At 42.6% G+C, this 25,744-nt stretch overlaps 1 protein-coding gene across 5 annotated transcripts in view; it reads right to left on the bottom strand.

Annotated features, from left to right (window-relative positions):
- The window catches only part of oxsr1b (oxidative stress responsive kinase 1b), a 44,608-nt gene that overhangs the window by 3,031 nt on the left and 15,833 nt on the right, over nt 1-25,744 (bottom strand). Inside the window, exons 4-18 of one of the 5 annotated variants that reach the window (XM_071527577.1) lie at nt 17,709-17,850; nt 10,073-10,128; nt 9,657-9,766; nt 9,014-9,115; nt 8,696-8,829; nt 8,200-8,248; nt 7,149-7,214; nt 6,911-7,033; nt 4,604-4,639; nt 3,117-3,191; nt 3,005-3,062; nt 2,736-2,787; nt 2,278-2,330; nt 925-993; nt 514-578 (exon numbers count right to left, since the gene is read on the bottom strand). In XM_071527577.1, the coding sequence (XP_071383678.1) occupies nt 514-578; nt 925-993; nt 2,278-2,330; nt 2,736-2,787; nt 3,005-3,062; nt 3,117-3,191; nt 4,604-4,639; nt 6,911-7,033; nt 7,149-7,214; nt 8,200-8,248; nt 8,696-8,829; nt 9,014-9,115; nt 9,657-9,766; nt 10,073-10,128; nt 17,709-17,850 (1,190 nt within the window). Of the gene's footprint in view, nt 1-513; nt 579-924; nt 994-2,277; nt 2,331-2,735; nt 2,795-3,004; nt 3,192-4,603; nt 4,640-6,627; nt 6,706-6,910; nt 7,034-7,148; nt 7,215-8,199; nt 8,249-8,695; nt 8,830-9,013; nt 9,116-9,656; nt 9,767-10,072; nt 10,129-17,708; nt 17,851-25,744 lie in introns of all 5 variants that reach the window. The other 4 variants (XM_071527572.1, XM_071527576.1, XM_071527573.1 and 1 more) reach the window with 4 other exon arrangements.

The following is a 25,744-nucleotide window of genomic DNA, read 5'->3' on the forward strand; positions in this document are numbered from 1 at the left end:
CAAAATAATGCTTTTTAGTATTATTGTTAAATTGCAAGGACAAGTCCGCAATCCTGAAATATCACGAAACTTTTGATGTCTTCTATCTGTTAAGGTGTCTCTATTCCTAATTCAGAGTGCAATGGAAACTGGTAAGGAACTGAATGTAAACAAGGATATGAGAAAAACTGAAAAATCAAACCATTTTTACCACCTTGACTGGTGGTAAAGTGGTTCATATGTATTACTAACAGTCTGGGGTGGACTTAATACCTAGGACACTTGAGACAGTTGTTAAACTAACTGTTTTCCATACTAAATTTGAGTGAGTGTGCAGACAACAGCTAAATTCTAATAGGAAATCATTTCTGAACTGAGGACATTCATAATATACGTAAAAATAAATTATGTATGTTGATGTTTGTTAAACTTCTTTAAAATGACTACCGCGGTTTACATAGACAAAGGTGCAGCTAACATCGTTACATATATTATGTCAATATGTTGACTAGAAAAGAAGAATGTTACACTCACCAGTTTGAAAGTGACATTTTTATTGGCTTGAGGCTCATCAACTATTTTCTGCAAATTAGCAGCAACTGAGAAGAGAGAGAACAATGTTTCATTCCAGTGGAAACAATATATCACACAAGTACTATCACACAAAACCTAAAAATAGACCAGGTGCATACAGATAGTGGCCTCCTGGATCATCCTATTTTTTCTTTTAAGTCAATACAAATCATCAAAACCATCCAAATATCAACATCTATTGCTGCATGTTCAGAAAGACAGGAATATGTGAAACAAATGGTTGTGTGTATTGTACTGTGATATATGCTCTTTAAGCATGAGGTCCACAGACAAAATCTGTACCTTCAGCTGATTGTTCAGACCAAAAAGAGAATAATGTGGTGTGTGGACAGTTGAATGTGACTCACTGACCTATAACCAAGTCCCTCCCGTCCACCAGGCCTGCAGACACTAGTTCCTGGGAAACGCCATCTGCTGTGTCTGAAGAGAGAGAACACAAGAGACAGACCGAGAAGTGGGTCAAGATGGCGTATTTTCAGTCAGCACAATAAAGGTTATATAAAAAAACAAAATATTAACAGGATGCAACTATGGCTTAATCATTTCCAGAACACCCTGATCTTTTTCTCTTACAGATTAACAAAGACATAATATCCCAAGACAAGAGATCTTATCTTTAGGGCATCTTCTACACTACAGGTAACACCAACATATAGAGCAGTCATCCTCAAAGTCCGGACTCCGGTCCGGATCCGGACCGAACCACAACTGTCTCCGGACTCTGAGCAAATTATACTTTTCATATGTATTATTTATATTATCTGCGAGACTTCGCCGCAACGCAACGAGTCAAAATTATCCGCTTTCTCCACTGCAAGCAGCGCTCTGAATGCCCGACTGCTCCACTGTCTGTGTGAGGACGTCTACTCTGCTTTGGTTTGGTCCAATCACATTCAGCGTCCCGTCATCTCCATGACAGCGGTGAGTCGCGGACGCGATGTCATACTGTAGAGCCGCACTTTTTTTTTCAAACTTTATTTTTACAAGAGAAGAGAACAAAGACCGGTGTAATCAAGTTGACAGCGCAGCTCGTTTCGTCAGCTGTTAGCTACTAGCCTAGATTTGGAACGTGAATCAATCTAAAATGGCGTGTTCAAAGCTGGCCAGCCTGCAGTGAGTCTGCATTCTCAACAATGAACACGGTGAAGAACAAGTACCGCAGCCGACTCACCAATGAACACTTGCATCAGTGTCTCTGCCTGGCCATCACACCTTTTGTGCCAAAGTTCAAAGTCTTGGCAGCAGACCAAAGGTGCCACTTCTCTCATTAAGCAACAGTGTTTGACACAATGTACAATAGTTCTGGACTTATTTGGACTTTGATTCTTAGGATGGTTTGATTCACCTTTGGTGGCTGGGTGTGTGAACCGGGTTTGGGGGATGGGGATAATGGGGAAATGGTGATTTGTAGCTTTAATTTAATTTAATTTTATATGTAATTTTATGTTTTATTTAATTTTATTTTATATATTTTATATAATTTAATTTTATATTATATATATTTTATACTTAATTTTATATTATTAATTTAATAATTTAATTATAATTCGTTAAAAGCTTGACTGACCTTAATAAACGGACCTTTGTCTAATTGAAAATTTTCTTTGTGGACCTTTAAGATTTGTATTTGAGTACCCCTGATATAGAGGTTGTGTTTTGATTGTTAAAGACAATCTTTGAGAAGAAATGTTAGATGCCACTTACCTCTCCCTGGCATGAATTCGAAGCGGATGTCATTTAGCTCCTTCTTTAAATTTCTGAAGAGCAGAAGGAGAGTGAAACCAGGTTAGCGGCAGACAATTGATCATTAGTCAGATCACTTACTCTATGATCTTACTCTGTGCAGAAAAGGGAAGGTGTGATGTGTAAAAGGCTTATCCCTCTCAACTGGAATTGCAATAAACTACAAATAAAAATATAATTAGAAACCAGACCATGTTGTAAAGATATCAGCTGCACAGAGATACTGGTCTCCTTGACTGATAACTCACCATCCTTTACAATACAAAACATGCCTGGTGCTTACTTTTCCTCTCTGTTTGAACTGGCAAGAATTAATGCTGTCACTTTGCAAACAATGACAGAGTAATTACAAACAAACAGAAGGCTGCCATCTTTATGTACCTGGTCTACTGATTTTTATGTGGTAATGGGGAACTCACCTTAACCTTAATACCAAACTGATGGGAGCCTTAACAGGATCACCTGCAGCAACTGGGGCCTATCAAAATACAGATAAACACTATGAATTTAAACAGAATGAATCCTCTAGAAAACAATAATCTAAAGGAGCCTAGCAAAGCCGCCAGAAGGAATTAAGTGCAGAAAAATGTGTGTTTGGTGTCTTAGAGATGTGAAACAACTCTGTAGCCTAAATAGCATATTGTTTAAAACATGAACTCGGGCTGCTGTGGCCAAGCTGGAGGCAGACTGACCTGTGCAGGAGCAGCAGCAGCAGCAGCGGGTGCGCCTGGCGTGGGAGCTGCAGCCTGGGCAGCGGATTGAGTGTTGACTGGCGTGGGCTGCAGTGGAGCCTGGCCTGCAGCCTGAGGTAGTTCTGCCTGACCTGTGGCCACGGGCTGGAGTTGACTACTTAAAGGCTCTGTCGTCTGGAAAACCTAAAGGGGAAATTCCATCAAATCCGTATTCTGCTCTGATAGCCCTTCACATATCAGTACATCTGTATAAAGTACCACAAAGTATCACCACTAAGAGTGGAATGGTATATATTGTATTATATATTATAGTATATATTATCATATTATATGTCTGCTATGCCTTGGGGGGTTTATTGCACTCCCCGCAGAATCTCTTGCATGCTGCTTGGATTCATTTTGGGAGCATCCTCAAGAGCAGAGCCTTTTCTGCCAAAAACAACTGTATAACCATTAGTGCTATAATGGTCCAAACTCCTTTGACACAAGTGTCTCTGACTGAACTGGGTTATGATAAGATTCCCTCCTCCTTGGGTATATAAAATATGTAGAAAAGTCACTGAAAAGCTTGATTCTGGTCTCAAAATCAACGCAGTAAGTCATGAACTGCAACATTTTTAAGTCGAGCATTGACCCCCATTAAGCTTCTCAGGACATTGTTTTTTATTTACTCAGGGACAAAAGCAATGTATCAAAACCTGTTTTTCACCCACCGCCTTTTGCCGCTAGGTTTAATAATTAACTGCATTCAGTAAATACAAATAAATAACAGTGACATCTTATGGCTTCTGATTTGAAAATCAAGCTAACAGCTAAACCTCCTACTGGCTGTTATTTTCATAATTAACTGGGGAGATTGTTATGTAAAGTGGACTCTGATCATTAGGCATACTGTCTGACAATTGATGTAAACGATTAAGCATTTACACTAATGGCTAGCTGTGTCTATTCTTTTTACACCGGCAGAAGTACAGTATATCTTTGTGTTCTGGCTCAAAGTACTAGGGAAGTGAAAACTCCTGGTATGCTACAGATACGTTTGATGTTAATACTAGGGTTGTGAATCAATAAAAAAAAAGGAAAAAAAAAGAAAAACAAATTAATTGCACAATTTGCTGTGATTAATCGTTTTTTTCCCCTTAAGACTGAAGCTTGTAATCAAATATATTGAAACGTGGAATGACCAAATGAATCACTAAATCACCAAACTAATGTAGAATCAACACAAAGGAAGTATCTTTTCCATCAAATGTTGTTTAATTGCATCTTTTTAATTGAAAACACAGACTCTCCCCTGTGAACTACAGATAAGTAATTTCCATCAAAACCATCAAAGTTCAGCTTGAAAGGCATATTTCTTTAAAAGGAAAAGTAAAAATGCTTAACTTTGTTGACTGTTAACGTGTTTTATGAATTTCGTAAAAAAGCTAGTTTAGATCGTAATGACATTTACCACAGTTTGATACATTTCACCAAAATTGTATCAAACCGTGACCCCAAGGCTGAGGTACACACCAAACTGTGCTGGTACCACCAAAACTACTGTACAGAAAATACATCACAGCTACTGTAAATAAACAATTTTTGACACCCACCTCTGAATTCTGTGATCCCTCCTTCACTCTTGGTGACTACGAAAAACAGATGAAAGAAGATTAACACTCAGAAAAGAATGTCCCTGTGATGCCTAAAGCAAGGCAAAAACTGCAAGTACGGATGCATAGGACACACAGAATGCCTGAGAAATATGACGGTCTAAGAAGGCTCACTCGTTTACTTTCCTCATTTATCTGTCCACCTGATTTATCATTATCTCCATTCAAGTGAATATTATAACCAATACGGTGGGGACAAAAATATCAAATGCTAATAATCCTCAAATTAAGCGGACTGCAGGTAAAATTTGTGCTAAATTTGTGCTAAATGGTGTTGATAATTGAGTTGTAAACGAGTGAAAACATATAGAATGGCAATTTTCTTTTTAGATTTGAAAAGCTGAGAAGCAGAATCAGTGAAGACAAAATCAAAAGGCATTCACACTGTTACATGGTCAAATCCTTAGATTGCTTGGCTGCAAAGAAAAGTCCAAACTGACTCCCAGCAATGTAGAGTCAGACAGAAGCCTAGCGGGGCCCAAATGAAGACAAACTGACATGACTGAGAGGACATGTGGCGTCTGGGCTGATGTCAGACATCACATCAGCCCAGGAATATGGTGTCTGATTCAGACAGGACTACTGGGAGGTCAGACTGTTACTAAGGAGACTGTATTAGTCTGTCCAGCACAGAGAGACATTACACAGGTATACTGAATAAAAGGTTCAGCTAGGGCCCATTGTTCATTGTCTAATAATGCAGTTATTTTCTGGGTAAAAGACTTAGAATTTCATCTGAATGTCAAAAACCAAATTGCATTGCCTGAGAAATGAGTCACTGAATTATTGTGAATCAGTTCCTGAGGAGTTTTGGGGAAATGCATCCCATACAGTCTCTGAAAGTGTCTGAAGTTCAGTTTGCCATTTAAAAGTAGCCAATAACAAAGCAGCATGATAGCAGTTGAGATAAAAATTTGAGTTCCTCGCTGGGCATTAGTGCTCTAACTGAAGATCATTTACAGGGTTGATAAGTAATCTGCCTTGTATTGATTAAATTTGATTTGGTCAGTACAAATAAAAATAGTGATTTAGAAATAGAAATGGAAATACAGATGGCTTCCAGGAAAGGTAACTCTCACTTATCTACAATCCTTTGCTCTCCCCAAGCAAAAGTGGCATCTCAATATTTTGCCTTATGCAAAGAGCTGAAGTCCTCTACACTAGATTTCTCCTAAATTACAAACCTTTGAACAGTCATAAAAAATTGGGTGGTATCTGCTGTTCTCCAAATTTTGTAAAAGAAATCAACGACAGAATGAATCCAAACGTTTTGGAAAATACAGCTATATACAGTATATTAAATATAATAACATGTTCACTAGGTAGATTTGTTTGCTAGGACCAATCTACCATACAATCTGTGCAACATTCAGTGAAAAGCACACACACGCTCTCTTCCCATGTTGCGTGAAATATCTCACTGCTTAGAAAAGCCAGCTACTGGGTACAATGATTGATGAGTTCCTGACGAGGTTAACTCTTGGGCCAAATTACTTGCACATGATCTACAGTATGCACAGAAGTCTGCTAGGAAACAATAAGGTGAACCTTTTCCTTCAATAAATCCATTGCATAACTGGTGACGCATCTTCTGATAAGTTACACTAAAGTTATGTCACTCGAGAACAAAGTCACTACTATCAGCTCTGGAGGATAAGGCTGCTATCTTTTGATCATTTGAGTGCCAAACAATTTTCAAAGAGTTGTATAAGCTAATAAGCTGGGTATTAGCCAGTATCCACAAAGTGTATAGTCTAAATACAAGGTCGTCACTATGTCACTGGAGGCTATCTAACTAAAACCCAAGGAGGTTTCAGTTACGCCCTGCCCTGTTCTCCACCGTCTTCTCTCCTTATGAGACCTTTCCTGCTCAAGCTTGCACATGCTCCCTAGCTATCTGTGGGCAGAGAGAGTCCTTCCTTGTTAGGGGAGAGCCATCTGTATTGTGTTGGCAAAAGGACAACCCTGGACGCAGGCAGCTCGAGGGGGTAGGAGAAGCGCACTTGTCGCCTGGGGGCGCTAACAGGCTTCAGCTGCTGCTCCTTCGCCATCAGACAGAACATACACACACAGGGAGACTCAGTGGAGAAAAAAAGGACAAACATAGTCTACTGCATAGACATGAGAATTACACTTCAACAGGTACAGCGATTAAAAGACAAGACATTGCTAATGACGTGTAACAAAAGTGTCTGTGCATTTATGTGTGCTTGTGTGAGGGAAAAAGAACTCGCTGGTTCATCTCACCCTTAAGGCGGCAACAGCTGCTTTGCCCTCTTCACTTTCCTCGTCCAGCTCATCGTCACTCCATTCCCATTCGCCATCCTCCGTTTTATGCAGTCGGCCACTGGAACCTGGCACTCGACGCACCTGACACACACATGCGCGTCCAGTTAATCATATCAGCAATTAACAAAAAAGTAGTTTTATGTTTACATAACCAAAACCATGCAATAACATAAATATTAAAACTTTTCTTTCTCACCTTTTTCGACCTCTCTGTTATTGTGGGCGCTCTTTGAAGTAACTTCTCTTGTAAATACTCGTTGTTCTGTCATAAGAAGGAAGACATTAAGGACTTAACTCCAAAATGATGCATATGTTTTGAGAATTTATGGTACCTGAAATTAAGCCAGTATTCCACAAAAACAGATGATTTTTTCCCCTAATAAACACTTGTGATTTTTTTCTTCAAATGCTGGATCTTATTTTGGAATAAAACTTCAAATACATAACAACAATAGTTATAACAAAAGTTCCCAATAGATTAAACACACTTTCCAGAACAGTATATCAATTTGGTAATCATTTGTTTGGGATAGTCCCAAATTACCCTTGGCCATAGGCTGGAAGATCATTCATTCATGCCAAACAGTGGCGGCCTGAAATGCCTCCTGTTCTAAAATAATGGCAAAGCTGGCCCTCTGCTGTACATGCACAGTACTGCAGTTCTCGCTGCTGACCAGGGTCATGTACAGCAAACCAAGTTGGATTTGGGCTGTGTGACGCGCTGAGCCAGCACTCTAGTTGTTCCAGTTGCTAGTGTACTGGGCAGCCGGAAGCTGGCGTTAGACTGCTTATCCCTGCCTTTGTTAGAAACAGCACTGTATGGCCAGTAATGAGAGGAATTCTGCCATGACCTCAGCTTAGGTCGGACATACTGACCAGTTGAGCCAAGTGGGAACAAGCTTGACAAACACAAACACCTCAGGGTTGTGTTCAACAATCACAAGTTAGAGATAATATCTTTAATTTCCATCTCTTGCTGCATTCTATTTTCGCTCCATTCCCCTTCCACTAAACACTTAGAGCTGAATGAAAATTCTATCCACGGCTGCACATTCGTAAGGTGCGTTTAGCTTATTTTTAGATAGAGGCGGGCGCAAAACCAGACCCATTCAGATTTGATCACTGTCGGAGACACAGACCTTGACTCATCAACTAGCTCTACTGTGTAAGGTGCCTGAGACAGAGACGGTGCTGACTCACTGTGCAACTGATTCAGTCTCAGGGCCAGAGGGAGAACAACCACTTACTTTTGCTTTCTGAAAGAATTTATGCTTCAACAACTCTGATGACGTTGGCCTGAAAAACAATAGCATGACATTGAATCACTTCTCATTCACCAGGCAGTCATTGCTTTTGATATTGTCACTGACAGAAAAACTGGGGAATGACATGTGCAACACAAGTTTAATTAAACTAGTGAAGCATGGTGGAACAAAATTATTGCTACAGTGTGTGGCCAAGACAATAAAAGCAGTTACATCCTGTTGTACTTGGCAGGTGCTAAGCAGAGGGAATCAGTTAATAGGAAAAAAAAGAAAAGAAATAAGCCCACAAACTGCTTTACGCCTGCTCACAATAGATACATTTATCATATCACATCATACATAGATCATATCACGTTTCTTAAATCTTCTTCTGTGTACATTATTAGGAATGCCAATAGAGCCAAAACATTGTTGTGATAGATTAAATATATCTGTTGGGAGCCATCCTAATACAATGTGTGTTGTAAGAGACTGGCACCTTTTCTCAGGGTCCTTCTGTAGACACAGGGAGATCATCTTCCTGAAGGATTTGCCATATTTCTTCACCATCTCTTTGTCTGTGATGCCAGTCTCCAGGCCTGGGGGGTCGTTCTGCAGGGTCAGCATCAACACCTGAACACACAACACCACAAACACATTTACTCAAATGTCAAGAGGGCACAAAACTATCAAACCCTAACTTAGGACCAGTTGCATCATGTGCAAGTCAGAGGGATCATCTCTATCTTTGCATGTATTCAAAGTGTCACTGAATAAGCATTTCTAGTGAAGTTAGATCCTTCCACAGTGTTCTCACCTTCATGGGGGGGTATTTGTGATAAGGCGCAGCCCCCGTGGCAAGCTCGATGGCCGTGATCCCAAAACTCCAGATATCTGCTTTGAAATCATAACCCCTCACCTGCAGAGACAGAAACCGTCCTCATCTTATACAGATCAGCTCCCCATTCATGTCTAATTGAGATGAGGTTGACAAGTTCACATATCTAAAACATGAAGCGTATTCTCAGCAAAATTAGGTTTGTTCTTGCAATAGGAGTGCAAGACAGTTCTTAGGTTGGAAATGGGCTCATTTGTGAATTAGCACAGTCTATTTCTAATGCATAAGCCGTTTCTCCTGACAGAGCTTTTTCATCATTTTAAAGCATACATAATCTGCGAGTACAGATCCCAGAGTATTACTGTATGGTGGCTGAGTGCTTAGTCATAATGGAGACGATAAGCTATAGCTGCAGGGCTCAGACTTCTAAAAACAGTGTCAGTATTCAATAAAATAGACATTAGCATAACACAGAAAAACGTTAAAAGAGAAATGGCTGCTCTGTGACCATGATTGGCAATTGACATGGAACGTCTGTTTTGCCTGCTATGTACTGGTGAGATGAGGTTGTGTCTTTTCTGTTGTCATGGTTACTCCTTGGTTCTGTGCCAAGAAGACCGACCTGCTCCATGACTTCTGGGGCCATCCAGCATGGCGTTCCCACAAACGTCTTCCGCACTTTATTTCGAGTGATGTCACCACCTGTAGCTAGAAAGGCACTGACGCCAAAGTCTGCAGGAAGGGAAAAGAGAGAAACATGAAAAAACACACACACACACATTTTTAAAAAGCATTGCTTTTTAACCGCCAAAGAACCAAGGCATTATGTGTATGGTCAACAAAGCTAATTATGCTTCATAGACTAGGCCAATTGTGCATAAATATACTAAGATGGTTTAACAAAGAGTCAATGGTCTACCAGGTGAAAATAAGGTTGTAGCACAGGTGAGGGAGAATGTCAAAAAACTACTTCTTCACACCTAATCTGGGGCACTAGTGACAGGTGCTGAAAGGTGCTATTGCATCGTGGCCAAATACCTGCAATTTGCACTGAACCATCTTCCCCGAGGAGAATGTTTCCAGCCTTCAGATCTCTGTCAAAGACAACACAAGGAGTTTTACAATATACATGGAGCTACCAAAGAGAGAGAAGTGTTTGAAAGGACCGTAATTTTTCATGTTTGGCTCAAGCAGAGTAATTTTTTACATTCAAATTTTAGGCATTTACGTGATGATCTTATCAGTGTGTAACTTTGAATCAACAGATCACGATTTAGTCTCTCAGACATATTACATTCACATTTCACATTTGAGGCATTTAGCTGATACTTGTGTCCAGATTAAAATGCAATGAGTGAGCAGGCAGGGGTCTTACTCAAAGACATTTCGACAGGACATGCTGCTATCTATGGACACCTTGGCTTGAGGGAATCAAACCTGGGACCCCTTAATGGGACAGAAGACATCATTTGGTGGATGCTTTTATCCGAGGTGCCTTACAGTACCATGTGCAAACATTTTAAGCATGGGTGGCCCCAGCAGGACTTGAACCTCTAACCCCAGAAGTGTAAGTGTTGTCCTCATTGAGCTATACATGGCAGTTGCAGGGTACAACCCTGTGACCTTTCGGATACAGGACGGTTTCTCTAACCACTACTCTACACTACCACCAATGCAATGATGCCAATGATTCAATGCAAGTTAAGGCCCTCTTTTTACTTGATTGCTTACCTCAGTTGGATATAGCTGTTCTAAAGAGGCTGACGGACATCTATTTAAGGTCTTAAAACTGGAAATGCACTGTCAGTTTTTTCATACTGCAGGGCTTCAAATCTTTCACCTTTCCAGCACATTATGTTTTTTTAGGCTTTATTAGCAACGTGTGCACTCTCCAGTTAATTTGCTCATCCCTGCTCAGACTCCCCCGGTGGTGATAAGAGGATTCAGCAGGGACAGCTGTCTGACTGCCTGTCTGCACACACATACACGTGCGCGCACCCATGCACACCCACATGCACTCACACAGACTCAGACACACACTGAGACACAGAATGAACACTGCCACCTCACTAGCCAGACAGAGTTGTCATGGCAACAGACTCGCCAGAGATAAAGTCTGCCGAAGGGTCAAGTGAAAGGCGAGGAAATAAAAAGTAGGGATAGAAGCAGTGTTACATCTCACAGGACAGCGGTCAGCTCTCTCTCTCTGCTGTCCAGAGAGGTTAGGAAGTGAATGTTCATTTTAAATGGCAGAATGGGAGAAATAATTTGACAGGATATAGTGAAATGATCAGCCAGCCAAAATGATCAGCCAGTATATTGCCTTGAAAAAGCTCCAACAGATTTCATTATCAGAAATTACCCTGCTACTGATCCTAAAAGTTTAATGACTGGCAGACAATTTTAATAGAATTGATCAAACAGGGTTGCTGCCTCAACCACTGAGCAGTTCACCTTGGTGCCAGATGGGGGCACTAGAGTAAAATGCTTGTAGCATTCGCTGAAAGAAAAATGCTTTTGGATCATTCCAGTAAACAAATGGGTCTCAATGAATGTAAAAATAGACTAGTCTTTGCAGTACTGGTATGGGGATGAGATAGAACCAGCTTCCAGCTTCCAAGCAACAAAGACTTGCTTGTTTCTCCAACACTATGCTGGTCCATATAGGCCTAATGACTACAAACATGCACAGAGACACAAACACACCCATACGTACACACACAGATGTACACCCAAACACCGGGTGGTGCGGGTGGAGGGGGCACATACTGCAGAGATGATCATGGTGGTTGGAAACATTCCTGTGCTAGTAAGACATACTTTATAATTGCAAACATATTGCTGAAGCAGGGGGGTCTTCCATGTGTACAGCATAAAAGGCCTGCTGAAACTTTCCTTGGTGCTCTTTCTTGTCAAGTCACTGAGCCAGGTTCCTGGACTGTCCCTGAGGACCATGTCTGCCTCAAGAAGTGAAGGGGGTAGAGTAGGCAGTGTGGCTTTAATACCCCCACTACTCTGCCATGGGGTGGATGTACAATCTTTACAGGCAAGCTACTTAGAGAGCCTGCGTGCTAAAGGCACTATGGAGTTCAGCAGGTCACCAGTTATGGTCTTTGTTGAAATGCTGCTGAATACTTGAGTGTAGAGGCTCCTTTCACTCACAGTGCTCCAGCAAAAATACCACACAATCAATGGATCTCATAGCGACAGAGTGGGGAGTGGTAGACATGGAGCCACATAGGGAGGAATGCAGCATATGTGACATATTAGGACCATGGGCTGAAACCAAAGATGGGGATTCCCACAGCCGAGCAAACGGACCGCTGGGACAATGAAACACCCGCAGAATCAAAGTGGACTCAACAGGACAGGCCATTAGCCGACCATATCAGTGCCTTCAAGTTGTCTCAACTGTGTGATTCTGGTAAGCAGTTCTGACAGAAAGAGCTGTCTATGTATGGGCGGCAAAACTTTCATGTGCACTCGTGCCTGGACAAGTTCAGTTACATAACTGTCACACTAGGGAGGATGAGGAGGAGGGGAAGGGGAAGGGGTGGATGAAGAATGGACGCGACAGCCTCAGCTAGTGGCTTCAAGACACCACAGACAGGCGACCTATTAGAAATGTCTTCAACGGTACAGACGCCTGTCACCGTGGCACTCTGGCTTGTCCCACCGTCACTTAGCAAGCCAGTACAATAACCTTCTCAGCTGCTCTGACATAACAGCTAGGCGACATCAGGTCATGATATCTCCCAGTTTTTTGCACACACTTACGTTACTTAAAATGACTCAATCGAACTTTGAAAGCATACTCACCTCATTTTAGCTTGGGCATTAGTACATACAACAGGGGTGATTTATGGCTGGTAATTTGAGATGTTGCTTTTTAAGGATTAGAGGGGAGGTGTAGAGCGGACCACCTGAGGCTGAAAAGCAAGCCTGGGAGTATCCCAAAATACTTCATCTCCCTCGTTTACCCAACCAGTTTGTCTTTCTCAGTGGGCCTTGTCATGGCTTCTACCCCTTGTGATTCAGGGTTTAGCCTAGGCCAACGATGTATCTTGGGTTTGAGCGATCCAAGGTTTAGCCTATGCCAAAGAAGCATTCTGGCCCTGTCACAAGACCTGCTAACTTGTCACGTTAAGAATACAGGCACATTTTTCCACTTAAAAGGAGTCACGATGAGAATGTATTCTGCCTCTGGATCTGGAAATGTGCCACAGAAAAAGTACACAAATATCTTTCTTTCTTTGCTCACTCTTTCTTTCTTTCTATCAAAATGCTCCACTCAGATAAAAGAGAGGACAATAAAGATGCTTGATTAATAGGGAGTGATAAAGGACATCTGATTGCTTTCCTCCTGCACTCATGCAAGTGAGCCCAAAGGAGAAGAGTGGTAAAGAACCATGGACGCTATGGTTCACTGCAGCAGCAGCAGCAGCAGCTTGTAACACCCTGAGAAAAAGGCTGCAGACAGTCATTAACATTCACTGGAGAGGAAGAGGAGGAGGGAGGAGGTGGAGAGAAGAGAAGGTGGTGACACAATGCACCATGGAGGTTCAAAGAAATACTGTAAAAAAAAAAAAAAACTGCAGTCAAAGTCCCCACTCCTACCAGTCACACAATATACCATACAATATACCTAAAGATGCTATAGTAGGTGGGCCTAATCTTCAAGAGGATTCAAATTCTAAACCCCACGTTTTGCTCATTTCTATACCTTTAAAGCACATTACAGCTTATCAACCATGGCACTTCTAAACAGTAGGTGTTATACAACCACAACGATTGAAGACTGAACAAGATATACAAGCACTGTTCATATTTATGACCTGTTGAAAAGTTAGCCAGGCAGTAGCCAGGTGGGAACAGCCACGGTATGAAACTGTCCAGAAGATTTATTATTCTCATCTGGCAATCCTCACACCTTGTGGTTCCACAGGGTCACCTCCTGTGACATCACATCCTGGTGCCAGGCTCACAGTGCCCCTAACAGGGCCGTAAAAGAGGGTTTATGAGACTTCACCTTGGGTCTTCTGTGGATATACCTTCTCCATCCTCCCTCTCCCTGCATTTCTAACAGTGCCCTTTTCAGCCACAGCAGATCATCTTCCCTCTCCTCCTCCATTTTGATTGCCGTCTCTATACTGCTGGATTTTCGTTCCAATCTTTGTCCTTTCAATTATTTTTCCATATTTCTTCTCCTTTGCTGTGCTACTTAGCAGGAGACATTCTGCTCCCAGAGGTGGCATAACCACAGCCGTTACTGGATCATTACTACAACACATACCAAATAATTTGCAGGCTAAAACCCTCCCAAGTACTCTCAGGAGACTTGTGGGGTTCCAGGAACGAGCAGGGTTCATCTAGGCAAAGAGCTCACCACAATATTAAGATCACCACTGCCTTATGGGTCTCCCAATAACTATCTAGCATTCAAAGTTTATAGAATTTCACTGACGAATAAATAGAAGCAATAGAGTGGAGGGGTATGTATGGTAAATGCTAACAAGCTCTTATCAAGGCTTAGTGGTATTCTTCTCTTTCTTGTGATGTATACGGAGCCTACCTGGTGGATGGGTGGAAAGCTCATGTTAAAGGACAAGTGTTGTCTTTGAATCTCTTCATCAAGACCTTCTCGGCCTGCTGTGAATGGAGAGGTGGAGAAGCTCACTGGCTTGTGGTAAATGTCTCTGGGTGAGCCCACAGCCCAGGCCCCGAGACTCTAATTGCATTCTGCTGTCCTGGGCTAGATGGAACGTATCATGTGACACTTTCTCCCTCTCTCGCCCCCTCTTCATCCAGCCTCACCCTTCACTCTCTCCATCACCCCTGCCCTGAGGCTCCAGCTCATATGATCCAGCTTACACAGGGAAAACACGCACAGCCATGCACACACGGTTACATCACCATAGACACTGATCAACTGATCATGCTTTTCTACCACGCACACTGAACATGAGCTGAGGCCTCTCCCCTCCCAGCATGTCAACCATTTTCAGTGCTGTGAGGCTGCCTCACATATTCCTCTTCAGAAGCCACACCTCAGAGCCTGGGGTCGGACAGATGTGGTCACTGAATGATCTTTTAGTCATTCCTTTACTGTTTTGTTCCTTTAGTGTTTCCTTAAGACAGGAACACAGAGATGGCAGCAGGTTTCACTGAGGAAAAACATTTTCTCATCTTTGGCGCTGATCAATAAACCAGTCACACTATGCTGGAATTTGATACTCCAATGTTGCTCCATACTGCAATGGACATTCCTTTTCATTAAGCCACAGTGAGGTTATTTAAATCATGTTTACCCTGATTAATCTTTTACATGTTTATCCATAGGGTACAAGGATTTTCCTCTCGCAAGGTTAATGAGCTGATGATAACCTTGTGTGTTCGGTCCATCTACACGGACACAGACGCTGAGCACAATATACCCCTCGTCCAAGCCCCTGGCCAGCGTTTTCCACTTCAATCAAGCCCCTTTCTCTTTCTGTTTCCCATTGGCATGCTACACTGAAAACTGCTGAGCACTTAACCAGGCTAAAAAGCCATGCATTATTTACACATGTAGCCTGCCCAGGCTATGTGTGTAACAGTCAGGAAAACAGGAGACACATGAAAAAGAGTAATTAATATTAAAAAGGTGGAGGCAGTGTGATGGTTTCTACGGCCCATGTATCGATTGGGTTCAATTAACAGCTTGAGTGCAGGGACTTGGGTCTTGAACTGGCTAATGGGAGAGCTTTTTAGATGCAGTTTACTAAGGCACGCAAATCTGTCGCCAGTGGTGGAAGAAGTATTCAGATCTTTGACTTAAGTAAAAGTAGCAATACCACAATACTTTGTTACAAGTAAAAGCCTTGCATTCAAAATCTTGCTTAAGTCAAAGTACAAAAGTATTAGCATCAAAATATAATTAAAGTAGCAAAAGTAAAAGTAGTTATTATGCAGAATGGCCCATTTCAGAATCATTGATGCATTAATGTGTTCATCACTTTAATGTTGCAGCTGGTAAAGGTGGAGCTAATTTTAATTACTTTATATACTGCTGGGTAACTTAACCTATAAAAATATATCATAATTTATTAGTTGATTTATAATTTGTATTAATATCTATATTTTTTAAATTAATTAATCTAAATCTGCAAAGTAGTAATGGTAATACTCAAGTAAAGTACAAGTACCTCTAAATTGTACTTAAGTATAGTACTTGAGTAAATGCACTTAGTTACATTCCACCACTGTCTGTCGCTGACATATTCCACTCCTGACTCCTAATGCATATTCATACAGTAACTCTTAAATATCATCAGACCTGAACGGGCCATCTACTTGAGGATTTGTTTTTGTTTTTTTCATGGACTCTCAGTTGTTGCCATTTCATTACAATTACATGAGCCGCCAAGGCTTGTGCCATATAGGCTTGGCTAAGCGGATATTGTGTGCACATCTTCAAATTGATGGGTCGAACAAAAGTGAGTGGATTGATGGATTGCTTCATACAGGCATTCTTTAGAGGTAAGGCACAGGCATTATAATCTCCCTCTTCTTTTGTATCACTTTTCACAGTCCCATTGAGCTAGTATATTACCCCATCCCTACACAGATCCCAATGACGCCCATGACATTTAGGAGTCAAAGAGGCTCTCTGCAAATACCCTTGGTACAGTCATCAGTCTGGCCTGATGAAGAATGCCAATCACTTCCACATATAGTACTTTGTATGAAGCAATCCATGAATCAAGCTGAGAGGATGCCAGAGATTTTATTTTTTTTGACTGAGACGAAAAAGAAGAAATACCTGACAAGGTACTCTGATAAATAGAGGAGTATGAAGGCAATAGCAGTTTTCCTCTGTATTCATTTAGCACCACAGCAAGGCCATTACCACCACTGATAGAGAAAATGTGAAATAAAAATTAGCATTGTAATGTAGTCTTTATTATCATCTAAAACTAAAATATGTATAGTCCAAATGTTTTAGAATTAATGATTTTATTATGATAAAAAACATTTTTAGCACTACAATCTGAACTTGAAACAACTTAGACCCAAACAGAGATAGATATGGGATTTTCTATCATGTATTGGGGAAGTTTCTATCATGTATTGTTCTTGTGTTATTGTGTTCACAAGAATGTGTTGATACGCAGAGAGACAAACACACAGACTCCACCGTGACAACACATCCCGCATACCATGAACCATGATGGCAAGACATAATGACAGTGTAACATTTATTAGAGGAGCAACAAAGAGGAGAAACTGAGAGGTGGAGTAGGTATTTCGTAGAAACCTCAAGGTGAAGCCTTATAAACCCTCTGTACTTAAAAGTAATGGGAGTTCATTTCAAGGAGACTTTATTTCCTGGAAAACAGTATCTTTCATGGTGACCTCATGCTGCACTAGTAGGTGTAAATTTCTAACCAATAAAACCCCTCCACACCCATCCCATCAAATAAAATTGCCTTTCTCTCCCTGACTCATGTTCCATTGGTTTAGACTTTTGAATGATCCCTCACTGCATTATGTCCCGCCCCAGCATCCGGTTTCAACAGGAAATGCATCAAATCAAGGCAGTACAGATGTCACTTCATGGGGTCTTTAATGGTGATAAAAAGTCCTGCGTCAGGTTTATTACAGTGCCAATGTGGAAGGCCATGAGTCTTATTACCTGTGGATCTGTCCGTTCTTGTGTAGGTACTCCAGGCCCTCAAGCACCTCCTTCAGCATGGTGGCTATACTAGCCTCGTCCAGGACACCCGACTTGTGCTCTCCTCGTGAGATGATATGCTTGATCACGTCCAGCACTGAGCCTGGCAAGCAAACAAAGGACAATGTCAGGCCAACGACAAATTGCAGTTGTTGATAGAGGCTAGACCTGTAATGCCACGCCTGTCATTGCCTGGCTTTTGCTTTGGGGAAAACTAAATGATTGTGACTGTCAATGTCAATGAGACATTGACAATCTGCAGTTGCAGCACACCTCTTTGAGTATGGCTGAGGAATTGTGTATATCATAAATGCCTTGTTTGTGTCTGGTCTTTAGTGAGGTGACCCATCATAAGCTCCCGCATCAATGAGAAAGTCACCTCAGGCTATAAGCTAAGCCTACTCTATACCAAGACTAATTTATAAAAACACATACTTCCTTGTGAGTTGGCAGACATTCAGTCAAAATAATTATTGTATAATCTTATATTGCTTACATAAATTAGATTATGAGTACAGATCAAGATCTTTTTGCCAGTGCAATGGATTTTATTGAGGGGAAAGAGAAATGAGTGAGCCGTTTTAAGAAAGGGGCCTTTAAATCTAAACATCCTCCAGGGTTTCCTTTAGACAGTTTTTTTTGCCAGCCAATATCACTGGTAAGATTTCAGGATTCCAGACAAGTAGAGCATTTGCAGGACATGTTTTAAATAGGCTAGAACACATTTAAATAGCAATAAACAATACAAACCAAATGCAACGATCCAACAAATGAATTTTTGAGTCGACAGAAAGGAAACTTGCGGACCTTTTGGCTGTCAGTGATATGTTGGAAGAGTGTTGCTGCCTTCATGCCCTCCTCGTAAGCTCGTACTTCTGAGTTTGACAGTTGTAAATGCAACTCGTTGTGTATGCAAGTACTTGTTGGTCAGAAATAACAAAATGGACCATGTAGCAAAAGTAGCTTTTTGATGACTACTTGAGAAACCAAGAGGTACAGAGCAACTTTGTGCTGCAACTTTGTGTTGAGAAGTGTTGCGTGAACACAACCACAAAAGCATTTTGAGCTGTACCACTAGTGGGCGCTACAAAAGCAAAAAGTTCATATCTCATAATTGACGGCATAGATTTTTATGAAAATTTTTACACATGTTCTAGGATGATGTCCAAGTCGATCCATGAAATTTGGTCATTATTGATGAAAATGGGCGTGGCTTATTGCATAATAACCAAATCTTCATTGGTATTAAAGTCACAACTTCAAAAATTCATTAAGAATCAGCCGTATGTCCTAGAGAGCTGACATTTTCAGGACATGACGGCTGAAGTGAGATAAATCTTTCGTACACTGGTACCTACCCCCCATTCTGTCGCCCCCCTTTGTTTATCGCAAAAACTGACTGTGATCCCACAGTGTTGTCCTCCTAAACCGTACGTTACAGGAAAAAAACAACATGATTTTTTAAATCACCATACCTTAATTAGTAAACAGCCCAAAAATTACAATATCTTGAAAACTGAGCGCACAGTAGATGGAAATGTCCAGCTGCAAATAGTTTGATAAATTGACAATGTCATATGTTCAAGATAGTTTGATCTGTCTTCATCAAACCAAATACAAATGATGTCTGGACTCTCAAGATGATGTCTGTAAAGCCATGTGTAAATTGATTAATGTGGCGCGCTAGTACAGTTATAATATTCTTATAATATTCTTTCTGAGGCTTTCAATATGGTCTGGACTAGCGCCTGTGACCTATCACTTGTCCCTTTGTTTTGTTTCCCCACTGTGGCACACACCAGAGTGGAAGTTGGCAGAGTGGTAAAGCGCAGGTCTTTAGACCACAAGGTTGTGAGTTCAAGCGCCTGACTGTGACCATTTTGAAGTTTCATAAAAAGTACATCACACAGTGCAGAAAACTCAAAGCAGGTGTTTGACATCATCTGTCAATGGCAAAATACCTGAATGGCATCACTGATTGGGGTGTGGCCAGACCTTTCAACCGATTTTCTGGCCCATGTGACTTACTATTGTTTTATTTGTTAATGGAGAGCACTACAATGTTCTATAAAGTGATTAGTACTGTCAGTCTGTCAATCATAGGCTGCAGTATCACACTACTTCTCCCATTTCTCCTCACTAAACCTATAACAGCCGTTTGGCTCAGTAGGTAAAGCATCAGCCTTTTATGTGGAAGGTTGTGGGATCAAATCCAGACTTGTCCTTTCCAAAGTCATTAGTCATCAATGACAAGTAATAGAAAGTTTGACTTGACAGAAGTCACGGGCCAACACAAAAGCCGGTGTTAGACTGCATGTTCGATCTTCACAACATGTCAGTTTTTGTGTGTGTCTTTGTACCTTCTGTAATGTTTTGTCTATCTGTCTTATCCAATTGTGCTTGGACCCCGCAATCGCCACTTGCGGCTATATTTTGTCATATTTTCCACCGGACATTTTTGGCCAACAATATTTTTTTTTTTTTCAGACAACTGCACATTTTACCAGCCAAAACCCGGCATATACCAGCTACCGGAAACCCTGACATCCCCATGTCATTTTAATTTGGGCATGAGATAACAAACCAATTACAGAGTACAGGTGAGAGAAATCATTATGTTTATTTACTGTGTATCATCCTTTAATGGCTTTGGCATGAGATCTGCATGGGAGAGATGTGTGGAGGTTATAAATCATGTTTGAGGTTACAAGGTCAAGTTGTTCCCCTCGATTGCCCAGGGTGAACGGGGAACTAGTCTAGCTCTGCTCATTGCCCTGGCCTGGTTAAGGCCCAAAAGGCAGGACATCATGTCTCCCTCCGCCTGGCTACTGCTGAATAAAAGGAGCGCTCTGGAAGAAAAGTCAGACGACTGACTGTTTATGATTTCCATCTTTGTGAGAGTTTCCCCGAACAGACTTAGAGGACATCTCTCTGAAAAGAGGTTAAGTCTTGGCGTTCTGTATTACAGAAAATTAGAAAAGACTGGTGAATAGGGACAAAGCAGATGAAAGCAGACAAAAAGAATGCCACTTGCATGATAAGCATTAGTGTAGCATTTGCGCTGCAGTCATATGCAAACACAAACATTACACTGGCACATAGTCTGTCTCTGTCTCTCTCTCTCTCTCATACACACCCTCACCCCCACACACACACCGACAGAGCAGCGCTTGAAAACAAAAGCAGGAAAAGGCCTTTTCAAGGTCCTGAAACACTGTCCACCACACTGGCCTGGTACCAAATTGAGTGGGCTGGAGCAACTGAGGGAGTGTGCCAGGCCAGGGGTACGAGGCTATTTATTCGCTCAATCACTTCAGGATGTTCTCCCCTCCAGCGCTCAGTAGAGCACTCATTGCATTGCCCAGTGGGGCCAGCGATGACGGGCCACCAGAGACTAGACAGTGTTACTGCAGAGTGAAAGAGTGAGATAGAGCGAGGGAGAGAGAGAGAAAGTGAAAGAGAGAGAGAGAGTCAAAGAGAGAGTGACAGAAAGAGAGAGAGTTGGTGAAGGAGAGAGGATGAGGTTGGGGTTCAACGGGTTCCTGGTACAGTGACTGTGCACTTAGACAGCAGAGAATGCAATTCAGCCGTGAAAAAGGCAGGGAAAGAGAAAAAACCCATCTGAGGAGAGGATGGATGAGGAAAGGAAGGAAAAGCAGCCTAGGTGTGTGTCTGAGTGTGTGTGTGTGAGAGAGAGTGTGTGTATATGAGCATGTGAGTGAGTTAGCGAGAATCGAGAGAGTGTAAGAGGAGTGGAGCCGAGCTTCTCTGATGTGACAGCCCTTTGAAACCCGTTGAGAAAAGGCAGCCTGTTTGCTTTATCTCTGTTCTCTACACACTGTTCCCTCCATTCTCAATGCTGCTGTGCTCAGTCTGATCTTCATCTCCTTGTCTGAAACGGCTGGAAGGAGGGCAGGAAGTGACAAGAAGTGACAGGTAGAATGAACGAGTGAGCCCCGGGGAAATGAGGGCGCAAGTGAATAAGCCGCAACCAAGTGAGGGGGAGACGGAGGCCTAATGAGCCAACAAGTGAAGGAGTTAGTGAAGGAATGATCAAATGAGCAAGTGACCAAGTGTCAAATGTGCTGGACTTGGTCCTTGGTCACCCAACCGGATATGAAGGGCTATGGCCATGATGGAAGATAGGATGCTTTTCACTTTCAACACACAGTTGACAGATAGTGATGATGTTGTGGCCAGGAGCAGTAAGGAGCTGGCAAAGATGAAGAGGTATCCTGTGAACATCAGGAGAAGGAGAAAGAGTGCATGGTGAACTTTTCCAGGTTATGGGTAGACAAGACCCCTTTGAGTGGAGGTGTCACTGAGGAGAGAAGATTCCCAAGTGCAGACAGACACATAGACACACACACAGTGTGTGATGCAGGCTCTGGAGGATCTGCAAATGCCAGCGATGTCAGCTCCCTTCAAATTCATCTAATGAACTCTTCATGCCTCATTAGTTTGTTCCAACATGCTGCACACTGACTGACAGCTTCACCATTCAAAGGTTCATTTTGCATGGGAAAGACTTCTGCTTCCATGGCAAATGATACCTGCTGGCCTGGTTTGAACAGTGCATGTCCAAGCCCCCAGAGGAAGGGTTTATACAAATCACACAGAGATTATATAAACCCTTGACACTGGATTGCACTGCAGAACATGCAAATGTTCAGGAAAACGTCAAATCATCATTTCAGTTACATGCTGGATTAGCCAAATCTCATGGCTGTATTGCATAGTTGAGTTTCAACACAATTGAGTTTAATTCAGGATAGCACACAAAAATTGTGCAAGTAGTCTTAAAATCCTTTGTTTTAACATTAGTCTACTTCATCCAGCAACATCATCTTTACAGTCCTCCCCTTTCTCCTGGACCCTTGGTCAAAGTAGGCGGTTTGAGACCGAGGGAGAGGATGAGAGAGTAACACAGGGACAGAGAGGGGGAGTAGAGGAGTGGATGGAGGAGATGAGAGCAGGTGCCAACTGTGCCAAAGGCCAACGGGGAATGCCAAGCGAGGTTGCAAGGCGGGGAGAGGGAGGGCAGGGGCAAGGCATGGCAGGGGCTGTGGCAAGGGGTGGGTGGCGTAGGGACGAGGACTGGAGGAGAGGGGTGTTGGGTGAGACTGAAGGCTATCTCCATCAAAACTTTTAATTGGTTACAAGACTTGAGGGGGAAAGGGCATGAAACTGGTTAACAAAAATGAAATAAGGTAATTTGCCACGTTAGAATACATTGTCTTAACCTCTGTGAACGAACCAGCCTGGAGTCACCATCAAAGCTCCCTGTGAACAATCTGGCGAAAGCTGAGGGCCACAAGACGTGACAAATCCATTGGCTCCAAACTTGACAAAGTCTTTTCATATGTAAAATTCAAACAGTCAATAACAATCTGCCCTGAGCTGGATTCCATTTTGAGTGGCATTCAATTGAGCTCAGCAGCAGTGATTGTAGGTCGGCACGGCTGTGCATTAATCTCCTAGGAACACATTCCTCTGCTTGCTTTGGCATGACTCATATTCTGTCCCTGTGGGTTTCAGTGGATGTCTCTCCAGTGTGAATTCAGTCAGTGACAGGTTATGCAGTGCTCTAATGAAACACTTGTTCACACTGCACGTTCAGAACAGGATTTTCCTGAACAGCCCTGCCCCTACCTAGCTCAGAGCTCAGCTGTACAGGTTTGGCCTTGGTTGTGTTAGCAAGAGGGAAGGGTGCCCACTGAGCAATTTTACGTTGATTACACGTTTAAAACACGTCTAAATGGCCCATAGCCGTCTAGGCTAAATTAAGTTTAAATGGGGTTGAAAAGTGAAAGTTTATTAGATGTCTACGTCTTAGCTTGGATTTACAGATGTTTATTCATTGTAATAATGTATTCACTGCTTGGTCTAAAATAGGTCTATACATAGCCGTAATGATCCTGGGCTATATGAGAGCTAAAGCATAGACGCGACGTTGAAATCACGTCTTTTGCTCAGTGGGTGAGCTTGACAGAGCGAAGGCCTTTTAGATTTTGATTGTTCTGGGCGGACATCATGTGTCCTTCAGTCTAGATGCTGTACTGAGCACTGGGATATAGCCTGGGAGCGTTACTTTACTATCAACAATTGACAATTGACAAAACAATTGACAAAAACAATTGACTTCAGTACTGAGTCAGTGCGGAAGGTCACACTCTCAGAGCACCTGTGCCTTCCACAGGTGCTCTGACATTGGTGTCAAGCGATATGTGTAACAGTGTGGCCTCCTTTCATGTATGAGTATAGATGCATGTAGCCTTGTGGCCTGAGGAAAAAAAACAGGCTATCCCGTTACATTACTGCTCAATGATGACTACTAAAGATTCAGCTCCAGGTGCTTTTGGAAGTGGGCAGATTGTACAGCAATTAGTCCTAACAAATAGTATCCCAGGGCTCTATATACTGTAGTAACTCTTGGGCGAGTCTATCTGATGTGCATCTGGAGCTAGAATGTGAAAATGTTGCTGAGCAGCTGAGTAGTATGCAGTCTGACAACATTTTCATTCTACTGAGGAATGAGACCTGTAGGAATGCACTCTGCTGCCTCATCATATAGCACTTAAACAATAACTCTCAAGAAAAAAAAAATGTCAAGGCTTTGGTAGATCAACTCCTGGACTGTCAGCAATCTTTCAATAGCAGAAAGCACAAGGCTGGATGGAGTCAAAGGATGGAAACCCTCCTTTCTTATACTCCGTCAAGCCAGAAGAGCAGACAGGAGTTGGCCTCCCTTGGGGTTGGTATGCTCTGCCCCGTGGAGTGATGGTCTATAAACCAGAGCTCATTTGAGCTCTGTCTCCATGGCAGACGTCGCCACGGCCATCACATAATTACTCTGCACAATAAAACTCAACATCAAGGGCCTCTGTTTTACTAGGGCAAGGGGAATGAGAGAGGCCATCTTGAGTGGTGTCTGATCCCGCTGTGAGGCTGGCCGCCTGCTTGAGCGTGGCTTGGTGGGCACTGTGCCCTGGGCCCAGCTGCAAGGCAGCTGCCAAGCGGCTCGTGACTCGAGTGTTTCTGAGGGAGCCAGGCATGCCACCTGGGCACTATCCGTTACAGTGGGACGCTGTGTACACAGGGGGCCGGAGAGGGGCGGTTGGGGGAGATATGTTTAGTGTATATGTTTATCTGTGTGCACGTATGTGCATGTGTGTGTGTGTTTGTGTGTCTGAGAGACAGCAAGCAAGAGGAAGAAAGAGGGATGGCAATCACTCACCACTTTGTAAATTAATGCCCACTGCCCCCACCAGGCTGTCTTCATCTCTGAGTTAGGGGAGCACGCTGCCTCCTGCTTGTCAAACTCTTGGCACTGGAGGCCTTAATCTCCAGACTCTCTGCTTCTAAGAGCCCTGGCAAATCTACTAGCACATCTTCCTATAGAGCTCTAAGGCACATTCACAGGCTGAGCCAGAGCCACAAAAACCTTGCTATCAGCAACTTGTGTAAGATGCTAATGACTGATCTTTGATATTTTGCTGGTGAAAATAAAATTAAACATTGTTATCTTTAATGCCCAGCTAATGCTGCAGATGCAATGGGTACATTTTGAGGGCCTTTTCTCCATGGTGGCCTGACTCTAGACGCCTCCTCTTCGCTCTCCTTCACCTCTCACTAGTTAATTGCAGCGCTGCCACAGGGGTGCCATGACGCCGGCCTGCAGGCTGTTATTACCTTTGCCCTGTCATTAGCCTCTGCACTGCACTGAGTTAGGGCCCGGAAAGAGCTGCAGCTCATACAGGACACAATGAGGATCAGTGCTGCCACATTCCCCACAATCACACTGTTAACATCCCCAAACCCTTAGCCAGCAGCAAGCAGTCCTGCACTCCCTACTGCCTCTCTCTCATCACCAGGCTAGAAATTGAGAGCCCCCTGAAAAGATTTGACACTGGGTCCCCGAGTCTAACACAGGCCACCTCCTCTATCCATCCCACAGCTCTTTGTAAGCCATCTCCAAGACGCATCTGAGTATGGGG

The sequence above is a fragment of the Centroberyx affinis genome, unplaced genomic scaffold (genome assembly GCF_046629955.1).
Source record: "Centroberyx affinis isolate AG114_WGS23_722 - 3 ecotype Tasmania unplaced genomic scaffold, CSIRO-AGI_Caff_v1 ptg001546l_1, whole genome shotgun sequence".
In the NCBI taxonomy this organism is placed as follows: Eukaryota; Metazoa; Chordata; class Actinopteri; order Beryciformes; family Berycidae; genus Centroberyx; species Centroberyx affinis.